Raw genomic sequence first — 14282 nt, forward strand, 5'->3', positions numbered from 1 at the left:
TCAAGGATTAATTGCACTAGGGATCGATTAAAGTCTGGCTTAATCTGTGCCAACACAAACCATATCTGGGTTTCTCCTTTTCTAAAAAACACCCACTACCTTAAGTCAATGCTCCAATTTTCCTCCTCCTCCTCATTTAACAACTTCTAAATATTATATATAGCTCTCTAGTCACTCCACAAATTATCTTACCAATATGGAAATCAACAAATGAAAAATAATCTTCTACTACAAAAGCTACTCAACTGACATGGAAAATACAAACAAAACCCTCTGCCCAAAGAACAGTTAACTAGCAACTCCCAATAATATTACAATTAGATAAAAACATGTATAAGAAATAGATACTCTGGTTAGAAGAGCAGGCTCTGAAGGATGGCAGAAACAGTATTTACTATGTAACACTATGTCCTAGACCCTATTCTAATTCTTAAAACCTATTAAGTCATGCAAACTTCAAGTAATGTATGAAGTAAGTACAGTAATAATCTCAATGTTAGCCAACTATTCAATTTAGTGAAAGGAGTCTCAAAAGGATAATTTACAATGTCCCTCATTTAAATCCTCAGAATAGGATACTAATAGTTACAGCTAACAGGGTAAAAATGGACTTAACCTCCTTCCTATATCATCACATTAGGAGATACTAGTTAACTATGGCAATGCCAAACTTTATGACTTGATTAAAATGGTGACTAGGCAACGTCTCCATTATAAAGGCACAATGTTGTCCCCTCTGTAATTAATTAACTGTGGGATTCTTTAAGGCCATTCTAACATTCTGCCCAATACCATTCACCCAATAATTTTTAGCATCCACTGATAATCCTTGCTAATTCATACACTAAATATTACAAAAATGGTGATTTTCTATATCTACCCAACCTTCTATTTATTAGCTGGCACTTTTCGGATTTAAAAAAAAAAGAGCATTGTAGGGGCACCTGGCTGGCTCAGTTGAAAGTGTATGTAACTCTTAATCTTGGGGTCATGAGTTTGAGCCTCACATTGGGTGTAGAGATTACTTTAAAAAAAAAAAAAAAAAAGAGCATTGTTTCCCCCCTTTTCAAGGGGCCCATGTTCCCTCTAGTGGGAAATGGTACTTAGAAACCAAGAACTGGGTCTACACATATTCTTTGCTACAGGTATCACTGCTTCTAGGTCCTTTCTATGAAGAGTCAGGAAGTAACCAGTTTTTACTTAAACTTAAAAAACAAGTTCACATTCATGCTTCCAATTCACATTCAACACCACAGGGTTCTTCCCTACCTCTATATTTCTATCTCCTTTCTCCATGGAAAGAACAGCATTTCCCAATAACATCAATATACTATTAGTCATTTGCCCTATCCTATAACACATACAAAACAGTTTCAAAATTAACACCACCAATACCACTACCAATTACAACCACTTAGCCAATGTTTTTTTTTTTTTTACAGTTCTATTTGTTCTTACAATATATCCCTACCAAGAGTGTACAAGTTACTTAAATTCTTTTTTTCTGTGTGGTTGTACTATCAATTTGATATATATTTAGCACCAGTTGTGTGTATATATCCAATTTGAGGATTTATTTTTTCCCACCCTTTTTGATTTTATGAATAAGTGAAACATTTACATTACTTGAAAAGTCACAACTACATAAAAAGTATATTTATAAAAAGGAATTAATTTTAACAAAACTTGTTAACATACTAATGGGTTTCAAGATATACCTGAAATTGGATTTGTGATTCAGAGAAACAAGGTAAACTGATAAATGGTTATTTCAATTGAACTAAGAAAGATTAAGGATTAGGATTTGAGATTTAAAAAGTTATTCTTTACCATGAAAATTTCAGTAAAGGTGTACTAAAGAGCTAAAATGCACAGCTCTAAAAACAGAACATGGAGCTGATCTGATTATATCTAGCTTTCTCCTTAGAGAGTTAATGTTTCTAAAACATTGTTATCATAAACAAAGCATAATACCCTCAAACATGCTATATGTAATTATCTTTCCACCTAACACCTAATATAAATACTCTTTAAGTGGCATTATTATTCCCCAATAATAACAGCATTACCTCCAATCCCCTTTTTGAAAACCTATCCTGTTGGAAAATAATGCTTATTTTATTATTATTACTTTTAAAAAATAGATTATTTTTTTTTAGTAATCTCTACAGCCAACATGGGGCTCGAACTCATGAATCTGAGATTAAGAACTGTATGTCTTCCAACTAAGCCAGCCAGGCACCCCGGAAAAAAAAAAAAAAGCTTCTTTCAAATGGATAATCTTATGTAAATTTAAAATAACATTCAATGATATTTGGCAACTGAATAGATCTAGGCTTAAAAAAAACTGTGACTATTTTGAGAGATGACCTTCATGGAACCACTAATTATCAAGGACATTAAATAAAGCCTTTAAAATAATATGTTACAAAAGGAACACCAAATAACATGTCTGTAAATTTGTGGTAAAGACAGGTAAATTTTAAAAAAACAAAGAAAAAGAAAAAAGTACAACATACCAACACCAACAGCACCAAACTGCTGCCCGACTAATGAACTTGGACTGAACTGGCTATATGTTGACATCCTGCCAAAAGGTCCATAGGAACCCACTGACTGGAATGAGGAAGTAGACGAGCCTAGTGAAGACTGAAGAAAGATCATGGGTTATTTTTCCAGGCTCTATACAACATGTATATAATAAAAAACCCCACAAATATTTACTTTCTGAAAGAAAACTTTATAATTACTAGATATAAAAGCAATTATAATAACTTAACAACATGCATTGAATATCAAAAGTTTAACCACCTCTTGATTTCAATATTTGTATATATGGGCCAGTTATACATGATGTGACTTATAAATGTATTTTTCTACAGTTAAGCAGAGTTAAGAGTTTTATAACATGTTTAGGAAAGAACTGAAAAAAGTTAACTGAATAAGTAGCTTTGTTTGAAAAAACATGGGAAAAATTACATTTGGTTATACTGAGTTTTAGTCTGGTGCTTACAAAAGTAAGGTATCCTACTTGTGATTTTGCTATTATTTCAATCATTTGAGGTACACTATTAAATTTATAGGAAAGAGATGCAGAAAAAAACTACCCTACACAAGACTATGTACATATGTATGTATGTATGTACTTACTTACTTATTGATTGATTGATTGATTGCAGGCTCTACATCCAGCATGGAGCCTACTGAATGCAGGGCTTAAACTCACAACCCTAAGATCAAGACCTGAGCTGAGATCAGATCAAGAGTCAGATGCTTAACCAACTGAGCCACCCAGGTGCCCCAAGACCATTTACATTTTATATTATATTTATCATTAAGTTAAAGATTATATAAAAATTTCAGCTTAATAAACCTAAAATGTATTATAGAATGTATATATGCATACTACATATTCATTTATCTTAATATAAAATACTCATAATACAAATATGGAGTGTACTAATGACCAAAAGCTCACTGATGTTATTTTTCTGTGTGCTCGTTGCTAGTATCAGGCACATGGTAGATGCTCAATAAATACTATTGGATATATGAATCAAAAGATCAAAAGTAGGGCAGCCCCAGGGTTTGGCGCCACCTGCAGCCTGGGGTGTGATCCTGGAGACCTGGGATGGAGTCCCAGGTCGGGCTCCCTGTATGGAGCCTGCTTCTCCCTCTGCCTGTGTCTCTGCCTCTCTTTCTCTGTCTCTCATGAATACAAAAAAAAAAAAAAGATCAAAAGTAGGGCAGCCCCCGTGGCTCGGCGGTTTAGCACCGCCTTCAGCCCAGGGCCTGATCCTGGAGACCTGGAATCGAGTCCCCATGTCGGGCTCCCTGCATGGAGCCTGTTTCTCCCTCTGCCTGTGTCTTTGCCTCTCTCTGTGTCTCTCACGAATAAATAAATAAAATCTTTAAAAAAAAAAAAAAAAGAGAGAGATCAAAAGTCAAAATTTATGGTGGCTAGAAGAAGTCATTCAATACCAGTTTTGGGGATCTCTGGGTGGCTCAGCAGTTTAACGCCTGCCTTCGGCCCAGGGCGTGATCCTGGAGTCCTGGGATTGAGTCCCACATCAGGTTCCCTGCATGGAGGCTGCTTCTCCCTCTGCCTGTGTCTGTTCCTCTTTCTCTCTCTCTCTCATGAATAAATAAATAAAATCTTAAAAAAAAAATACCAGTTTGACTTATGTTTTCTGGGTTCTTCTTATTCCATAAAGTTGGTAACTTAAGTAACTATTTCCCTGGAGAACTATCAGTCAGTCAGCTAACATCACATTGGTGTAAGCTATCTCCATTAAAATGTGTCTTTTCTCCCTCCACTTAAGAAAATTAACGTTTTCTCAGGGTGCCTTCAGATTTACTTTCTTAAAAATTAGACTTAACAAGGAGTGGGGTAGAGAAGAGTAGAGGATTTTTCCAGTTTATGTTTTAAGAATAAATTTAACTATTTCTTTTTAAAAAACTTATATTCAGGAAAGATAAATATTAAGTAAATGTTAAAAAGTACTTTCTCTTTTTTCCATTTTTGGGAAAGATTTTTGTTTTGTTTTTTGTTTGGGAAAGATTTTTAAGTAAAATTTCTATACTCAAACATGGAGCTCAAACCTACAACCCTGGGATCAAGAGTCATATATTCCACCAATTGAGTCAGCCAGGAGCCCCTCTTTATTTTTTCATTTTAATTTTATATACCACTTACTATTTTCTTTAGAAGAGTTCACTAGGTATTTTATTTTACTTTTTAAGAGATTTTACTTATTGTTTATTTGACAGAGAGAGCGTGCACAAGCAGGGGAAATCTTGACCTTGAGCTGTTGGCAGACAATTAACTGAGCCATCCAGGCGCCCCTTCATTAAGTATTTTAATACTTGAAGTAAGACAAATCTTTTGCAAGAGAATATATATTCGAAGAATCTGTTTTGTGGAAAACTAAGATTTTATCACAGCATTCAACAGGGAAAATTAATTTTAAAAAATGTAGAAGTATTACATTACTTAAAAAAAAAAAAAAAAGACAATCAACAAGTCTATTTTAGTGCAAATGACCAAAGACTGAAAAGAAAAAGGGCTGATAAGAAAAGAGATCCAGGAGGAAAACCAGCTGATTAAAGGCCATAAGCTTTTAATCAGTTATGCCCTAAAATGAAAACACTCCTATGTCAATCTGCTTCCTCTGCTATTATAATAAAATCTAGGCAGTTTCCATACACTTCCAATTATCACGTAAACAAGCACTATAATGAATATCCTGTCTAATTCATAATCAACAATCTTTAAGACATCATGTATTTGGTTTTTTTAATTTTTTTAAAAGGTTTTATTTATTTATTCATGAGAGACACACAGAGAAGAGGAAGAGACAGGCAGAGGGAGAAGCAGGCTCCATGCAGGGAGCCGGATGTGGGACTTGATCCTGGGTCTCCAGGGTCACGCCCTGGGCCAAAGGCAGGCGCTAAACCACTGAGCCACCCAGGGATCCCATGTATTTGTTTTGTTCTTTAAGATTTTATTTATTTATTCATGAGAGAAAAAGAGGTGATAAGCAAAGGAACACTCAATTGAGGGGGGAAAAAAAACCCCAAAAATAGACATGTACTTGAAGTTTTCTTGCACTCCAAGACAATTTACTATCAGTTACCTGAACAATAGCTGGGTCCTGAGGCAAAGAACATTGTGGTTTTGGTGGCTCACAAACAGTGAGGTCTTTAATATCACTCCCACGGAATATGATGTATTCAAAGACTTCATCGCGAGGTGGTATTGGACGATCTGTTGGTCTGTCTTCTGTACCAAAGGACCGAACTGGTGAGAAAACAAAGGATGTGAGATATATGTATACTCATCATATTCAGGTGTCTCTTAGAAATGCAATCTTCCAAGTATCAATAAACAGCAGTTCTTAAATGTCATCTGCGAGAAAATACTCATTAATCTGTAGATTAAAAATTTTGTTTAAAAAAAGAGGAAAATAGAGTGGGTTTTGCCTAGAGCTAAAAGTACTCAATTTAAAAGACAATCTGTATTATGAAGTGCTGTTCTTCCTACATTTTTATTTATTTTTATCTTTAGTGGTTGTGGTGAGAGGAGGTGTTAAAAATGTCTGTTCATTGTTGATTTATTTTTAATGTGATCATTCAGCAAAATAAAAAATTGGCAAACTTATGTGAGATTTCTTGTTGTGGGGGTGGAATGGCAAGTGAAGTTTACCCCATCCACAAAATCCCAAAGTTTGGGAAATTGAGCTTTTGGATTAAGAGAAGACAACAAAGGGAACATCTATCTTGGTGAGTATGAGTAGTAGGTCCTCTAAGAAGCCAAGCCAAACAGCTGTCAGGTATTCAGCCCCAGGGGACAGCCTGAAATGCCCTAGTTACCTAAAATACCTATCTCATAATTAAATCTGATTATTTCAACACTTAAGAGAGCATTACTCAACGTTAAACTGCGGACCAGTTGTACCAGGGTAAGCTGGCTAAAAAGATTTCTAGGATCCTATTCAAATCCAGTGAAACAGACTTTCTGAGGAAGAGTCCAGAAATCTACATTTTAAAACCAATTTCTCTGCGCATCTGGGTGGCGCAGTTAGTTAAATATCTGCTTTTGGCTCAGGTCATGATCCCAGGGTTCTGGGACTGAACCCTGTGTTGGGCTCTCTGCGCAGTGGGGAGCCTGCTCCTCTCTCTCCTCCCAGCTCAGGTTCTTTCACACTATTCGTGTCACTATCTCTCTCTTATCTCCAATAAATAAATAAAATCTTGAGTCGGGGGAAGTGTCCTAGAGCTTAACATTGCATGGCATTTTGAATGCATGCATTTTTCTGCAGAATTGATCCAGGGCTAAATTAAATATGAATGTTACTTTCTTTTAAATAATGCTTCCCTCCTTTATGTTAAAAAATCTATTGCTCATGATGCTTCCAGAAAGATGGTGACATAGATGTAGGCTTGCAGAAGAATATTCTTCCCTAAAACTGAATAGACAAAGAGAGTTAAAATATCCCGAAACTAAATCTCAAACTTATACCATGACATTTTATTTAAAAGTATTACTCCAATACTGAATGAGTTAGTCCAAAAAGGAAGACCAATCTGAGAATCCATATACAGCATATCCTGAAAAATTTTCACTGGGACCTCCATATTGGTAGATGAGGACAGAACACTGATGTGGCAAGGGGAAAGATGTAGAATACCCTAGTTGAATTTTCTCTTCCCCCAGTGGCCAAAGAGTACTATATAAGGGCAGGAGTAAGCGACAAGGTTCTTATTTTGTCCTTTATATGAAAGGAAGGATATTCGGCCCAGGGTGTGATCCCAGGGTCCTGGGATCGAGTCCCACATTGGGCTCCCTGGAGGAAGGCTGCTTCTCCCTCGGCCTGTGTCTCTGCATCTCTCATGAATGAATAAATACAATCTTAAAAAAAAAAAAAAAAGAAAAGAAAAGAAAAGTAAAAGCAAAGACAGGAAGGCTTAAGAGTCAGAAAAATCAAGATTAAGAAAATTACATATAAATCAGTACCACCCCTCACCTCAGGAGCAGCAGCAAAAGCAGCACCAGTATACAATGTATACAGTCTCAGGCCTCAGAACAGGCTAATTCATCTTGAAGTAGGGGGAGGAAAAGTCAAAGTCTTATTTGAGAGAGCAAGCAAAGTGTGAGAGAGTGCACACAAGCAGTGAGGGAGGGGTAAAGGGAGAGGGAGAAGCAGACTCACCTTATAGCAGGGGAGCCAGTGTGGGGCTCAATACCAGGACCCTGGGATCATGATCTGAACTGAAGGCAGATGCTTAATTGACTGAGCCATCCTAGCACCCCCTCAAAGTTCTCCTTGTATAAAAACCACTGACACGCTCCATTAGGTTTTCCAAGGCCTAACAAAACCATTCAAACTATTCCCATGTATTCACTAGACAGATGAAGAAAACCCATTCAGGATTAATATTTGTCACAGGAAATGGAAGAAAATTTCAGAAAGAACTGCTTTACTGTGGCGCATATCCAGACAACAGAATAAAAGAAAATATACTTAAAGATGTAATAGAAACTTCCTGATATGAAGACCTAAATTTGATCAAAAGGTTTCACTCTATTTCCAGAAAAAGATTTAGTGCACTATAGAGATTTATCTTTTGCTATATCAAATTAAAGAACTCCCAGAAACAGTAGTATCAAACAAAAAATAAGAGTCTTTGAAGAACCTGTTTGCAACGACATGGATGGAACTAGGGTATTATGCTAAGTGAAATAAGTCAATCAGAGAAAGACAATTATATGATTTCACTCATATGTGGAATTTAAGAAACAAAACAGGATCACAGGTGAAGGGAGGGAGACAAACTGTAAGAGACTTAACTCTAGGAAACAGACAGGGTTGCTGGAGGGGAGGTAAATGGTGGGATGGGGTAACTGGGTGACAGGCATTAAGAAGGGCACTTGATGTAATAAGCGCTGGGTGTTATATGCAACTGATGAATCACTGAAGCTACCTCTGAAATTAATAATACACCATATGTTAATTAATTGAATTTAAATAAATAAAAGAGATGAATAAATTCATTTAAGCACACAAATTATGGTCTTAGAATGTAAGTTTAATGGTTCTGAAAAAAAGCTGTTAGGTTACATATTGACAGAATAAGTCAAGATGGTTTTTATCACATAGTATTCTAACAAAAATTGGAAGATGAAGAGGAATGGAAATAGAGGAAAACACAAAAGGAAATACATAAATTAATACTCTCATCTCTTATAGCAGAGAATCACTTGATAATTTTGGAAAGTTGATAAATTAATATATGTAGACTTAAAATTTTGTTATTTGAGGTCCTAAAGGTAACCAACAAGAAAGTTGAAAACTAAGGGCATATTTTCCAAAACGTGGTATGAAGAAAATCTCTTTCATACGGAAAGAAGAAAATGAAAAAGTATGAAAATAGAGCCCATCGAGAATGAATTAATTGCACAGACCAAGAGTATGAGAAACATGCTCTAATGATGGAGACTGGTTTGATCAGATTTAGTATTTCTAATAGACAATTCTTTTTTTAAAAAAAGATCTATTTATTTATTCATGAGAGACACACAGAAAGAGAGAGAGAGGCAGAGACACAGGCAGAGGGAGAAGCAGGCTCCATGCAGGGAGCCCGAGGCGGAACTCATACCAGGACTCCAGGGTCATGCCCTGGGCTGAAGGCAGGCGCTCAAGCGCTGAGCCCCGCAAGCGTCCCCATACACAATTAGTTTTAAAAGTGCTTAATGCATGGTTCTCCCCGATCTTGATGCACTCTCCTGGTCTCCAGCAATAAGCCTCCATTCTTCCATCTTCTTCCATCAGGCTTTCAATTTTTCTCTGAAGCTGACCAATAAGTTTATTAGGTATACTTCACCACCAGCATTTTTGTTAATGCTATCATTTTAACAGTTCAGTATTTGTACAGCAAAATGCTGCATAAATCTAGAATTTTATCATATTGCTTAGCTGAAACTTTAGAGTTTCAGAACCACGATTCTTCACTTCCTCCACCCCCCCAGCCTCTGGCAACCTCCATTCTACAGTATTTGTCCTTCTATGACTGTGGAAAACAAAATGAAAATGGAAGCAGAAGACCAATTTGGAAGTTACCAGGCAAGTAATGGTGAAGAGGAACTTAAAAAGAAAAAAAAAAAATTAAAAAAGTTGAATATATAGTAACATTAAACATGCTATATGAGGTAAATTATGAAACAGTAATTTTTAAAAGATTACAACTACCTAAAATAGAAACATAGATGTGTCTGATATGAAAGATGACAGAGTAGGAAGATCCAGGAATGGGTCCCATCCTGAAACAACTATTGCCTTGTCACGTGAAGTCTGAATAAGCCATTTTGGAACGATGGTGTCAAATCACACATTTGTACCACCCATGAAAGTACTTGATGAAGAACGGCTGTTAACCTGTGGTGTAGTGTAGCATTTTACGTAGTGGCTAGCTATTAGCATTCATTAACTCCTATCTCCACAAATGGCAGCTACGGGGATGTGGCTCATGTTCCTACTGCAGCATTGCTAATACAAGGTGGGCAGCAGGAAGCATATCCCACAAAATCCAGGGCTGTATGATCTGAACTACCTGACAATTCAGAAGGGACCACTGTTTCACCCCTTAAGGGCCAAAGCACTTCCCCAGTAGTGTCTTCAAAGTTTTTAAAAGCAACAGATTATCCTTCTCCCCAATCAACAACAGCACAATATACATTATTCTTAATTGTAAATGGAACATTCCTCAGGATAGACCACATGGGAGGTCAAACTTAACTCTCAATAAATGGAAAAAAAAAAACCCACAAAATTTTACAAAGTATCCTCTCTGACCACAGTAGAATAAATCTAGACATCAATAAAAGGGAAACTGGACCTGGAAATTAAATAATACACTCTTGGGCAGCCCGGGTGGCTCAGTGGTTTAGCACCCCCTTCATCCCAGGGCATGATCCTGGAGACCCGGGATTGAGTCCCACATCGGACTCCCTGCATGGAAGCCTGCTTCTCCCTCTGCCTGTGTCTGTTCCTCGGTCTCTCTCTGTGTCTCCCATGGATAAATAAATAAAATCTTAAAACAAAAAACAAAAAACAAAAACAACAACAACAAAAAACCTTAACCAATGAGTGAAGAAATCACACTAGGGAAATTGAGACAAAATGAAAAAATACAACATGCCAAAATCATGGATGAATGCCATACGCAAGAGGGTATAGCTGTAATCACATTAAGAAAAAAAAAAAATCTCAGGGTACCTGGATAGCTCAACCAGTTGAGTCTCTGACTCTTGGCTTCAGCTCAGATCATTTACCTCATGGGTCATGGGACTGAACCCCATTTTGGGCTTTGTGCTCAGCAGGGAGTCTGCTTGAAGATTCTCTCCCTCCACTCATGCTCTCTCAAATAAATACACTATTTTTTTTTTTTTTTAAGATTTTACTATTTATTTCTGAGAGGCAGAGACCTAGGCAGAGGGAGAAGCAGGCTCTCCACAGGGAGCCCAATGCGGAACTTGATCTCAGGACCCTGGAATCATGACCTGAACCAAAGGCAGACAGATGCTCAACCACTGAGTGAGCACCCAGGTGCTCCTCAAATAAATAAATCTTAAAAAAAAAAAATATCAGATCAACTTTACACCGTAAGGAACATTAGATTAAGAGGAAACTAGGGGTACCTTAGTGGCTCAGTGGGTTAAGCAGCAGCCTTCTGCTCAGGTCATGATCCCAGGTCCTGGGATTAGAGCCTACTTCTCCTTCATGCCCTCCAACCCGCCACTTATGCATACACGCTCTCTCTCAAATTAATAAGAATCTTAAAAAACAAAACAAAACAAAGAAGCAAACTAAACTCAAATCCAGAAGGAAAGAAATTAGAGATTATAGCAGAGATTAACACATAGAACAGAAAAACAGAATCAACAAAACCAAAAGTAGCTTCTTTGAAAAGATAAAATCGACCAACCTTTAGCTAGAAAGACTAAGGGAAAAAGGTGAGAAAATGCAAATAACTAAAATCAGAAATGAAAGCAAGGACATTACTACCAATCTCATGGAATTCATTTGTTTTTTTCAATTTCATGGACTTTAAAAGGCTTTTAAGAAAAAACTACAAATACCAATTTGGTAATTGTTTAGAAAATCTAGATGAAATAGAAAAATCCCTACAAACATCAATTACCAAAACCAACTCAAGAAGAAACAGAAAATCTCAAGAGTTATAACAAAGAGACTGGAGCAGAAATAAAAAACCTCCAAAGAACTAGGACTAGATGGTTTCCCTGGTGAATTTTAGCAAACATTTAAAGAAGAAACAGTACCAACTCTACTCAAACTTCTCCAAAAGAGAAGAAAAGGGAACTTGTCCTAATACATTCTTTGAGGCCAACATTACCTTGACACCAAAGTCAGACAAAGATAACATTTAAAAAAACAAAACAAAACAGTGTAATACACACCACATTAATAGACCAAAGGGGGAAAATACACAACACAATCATTTCAATAGATGCAGAAAAAGTATCTGACAAAATTTAACACTGTTTTGTGATAAAAACATTTAACAAACAAGGAATAAAAGGAAATTTCCTCAACAGGATAAATGGCATATGTAAAACACCAATAGCTAACATCATATTTAATGGTAAAAGATTGAAAACTTTCCCCTAAGATCAGAAACAAAACAAGTGTGTTCACTTTCATCACTGCTAGTCAATGTACTAGAAGTCCCAGACGGCATAATTAGCAAGATAAAGAAATAAAAGGCATCCAAACTGGAGAGGAAGAAGTAAAACTTTCTGCAGATGACATGATTCCATATATGGGAATTCTACATATATAGAATCCATGAAAAAACTAAAAGAAACTAGAATTAATAAATGAATTCAGCAAAGCACTGGTGCATTATCAACACACAAAACTCAACTGTGTATGTACACAATAACGATCAATAAAAAAGAAATTAAGAAAACAATCTCACAGTACTATCCAAATGAATAAAATATTTAAGAATAGATTCAACCAAGGAAGTAAAAGGCTTGTATACTGACAATTACAAAACGCTGCTAAAACAAATTAAAGAGCAGTTAAATAAATGGAAGCTCTGCTTGAAGGTCATCCCATGTTCATGGACTGGAAGACTTAATATTAAGATTACAACGCTCCCAGGGTGCCTGGGTGGCTCAGTTAGTTAAGCAGCTGATTCAACTCAGGTCAGGACCTCAGGGCCTTGGGACTGAGACCCATGTTAGTCTGTTTCTCTCTCTCTCTGCCCTCCTCCTCCTCCTCCTCCTCCTGATAGTACATTCACATTTAAAAGACTGAATCTTTTAAATCCAAAAAAAAAAAAAAAAAAAGGATTACAGTGCTCCCCAGAGTGTGCTACAGATTCAGTGCAATTCCAACGAAAATTATAACCCATTCCCCTTGAAATGGAAAAAACAAACTAAATTCATGAAAAAGTTGGAGGACTCGTACTTCCCAATTTCAAAACTTACAAAGCAGTCAAAACAGTGTGGTACTAGCATAAGGATTTATGGACTGGAACAGTCTAGAAATAAACATCTATGGCCAACTAATTTTGGGTAAGAGTCCAAAAATATTCAATGGGAAAAGAATAGTCTCTTCAAAAATGGTTTTGGGGGATGCCTGGGTGGCTCAGTTGCTTCAGTGTCTGCCTTCGGCTCAGGGCTCAGGTCACGATCCCAGGGTCTTGGAATCAAGCCCCAAGTTGGGCTCCCTGCTCAGTGTGGGGAGCCTGCTTCTCCCTCTGCCTCTCCCCACTGCTTGTGTATGCACACTCTCTCATTCTCCCTCCCTCCCTCTCAAATAAGTAAAATCTTTTTTAAAAAAATGGCTTTGGGACAATTAGATGATCATATACAAAAAAAGGAGACTGGAACTCTACCTTATTCCAAAGCAAAAATTACTCAAAGCAGGTGTGATGCTGTGATATAAGAAATATATATTTGATCTTTATCTCCAGCTCCTGGCCAGAGCTCCTAAAGTCTTTTTAACTTCCTAAGAAACAAAGGAACTAAGAGCATCTTTTATTCTAATATTGGTCTTTGATCCTGGTTCCTAATGCAAAGCTCCTCAATCTCTTGGAATTTCCTGGGCCATAAGAACATCTTTTGTTCTAATGAGGTGACTCTTGGAGGGCTCCAGGATAGCTTCATAAAAAAGGACTGGTCACCAGAAAAGACCATCCCTTGGGGAGGGGAGAGCAGCTGCAGATGGAGTTGATAATTGATCATGCCACCCACATGATGAAGCCTCCATAAAAATTCCTAACCTTTGGGGTTTACAGAGCTGCTGGTTGGTGAACATGTGGAGATACTGGGAGGATGACTCACCAGAGAAGACAGGATCACCGCACTCCTTCCCATGTATCTTGCCCTATGTAGCTCTTCCATCTGGGTGTTCCTGAGTTGTATCTTCTTATAATAAACTGGTAATCTAATAAGTAAGCTGGTTTCCGAGGTCTGTGAACCATTCTAGCAAGTGATCAAACCAAGGAGGGTATCATGGGAAGCCCCAATTTATAGCCAGTTGGTCAGAAGTATAGTTAATAACTTGCAACTTGAGACTGGCGTGTGAAGTAGGCTGGGTGGGTTGTCTTGTGGTACTGAGCCCTTAACCTGTGAGATCTGATACTAACTTCATATAGACAGAGTCAGAACTGATTTAAATTACAGGATACCCAGTGGGTGTCCAGAGGAAGCTGGGAGAATTGGTTGATGTGACTGAACATGTGGTGGCCAG

The 14282-nt window shown here is 37.1% G+C and overlaps 1 protein-coding gene across 5 annotated transcripts in view; it reads right to left on the minus strand.

Annotated features, from left to right (window-relative positions):
- Positions 1-14282, minus strand: part of LSM14A (LSM14A mRNA processing body assembly factor) — a 55134-nt gene that overhangs the window by 21499 nt on the left and 19353 nt on the right. For all 5 annotated transcript variants that reach the window (XM_041742935.1, XM_041742936.1, XM_041742937.1 and 2 more), the window contains exons 2-3: positions 5637-5800; positions 2520-2649 (exon numbers count right to left, since the gene is read on the minus strand). In XM_041742935.1, coding sequence (XP_041598869.1) covers positions 2520-2649; positions 5637-5800 — 294 coding nt within the window. The remainder of the gene's footprint in view (positions 1-2519; positions 2650-5636; positions 5801-14282) is intronic.

This window comes from Vulpes lagopus, chromosome 2, assembly GCF_018345385.1.
Source record: "Vulpes lagopus strain Blue_001 chromosome 2, ASM1834538v1, whole genome shotgun sequence".
Taxonomy (NCBI): Eukaryota; Metazoa; Chordata; class Mammalia; order Carnivora; family Canidae; genus Vulpes; species Vulpes lagopus.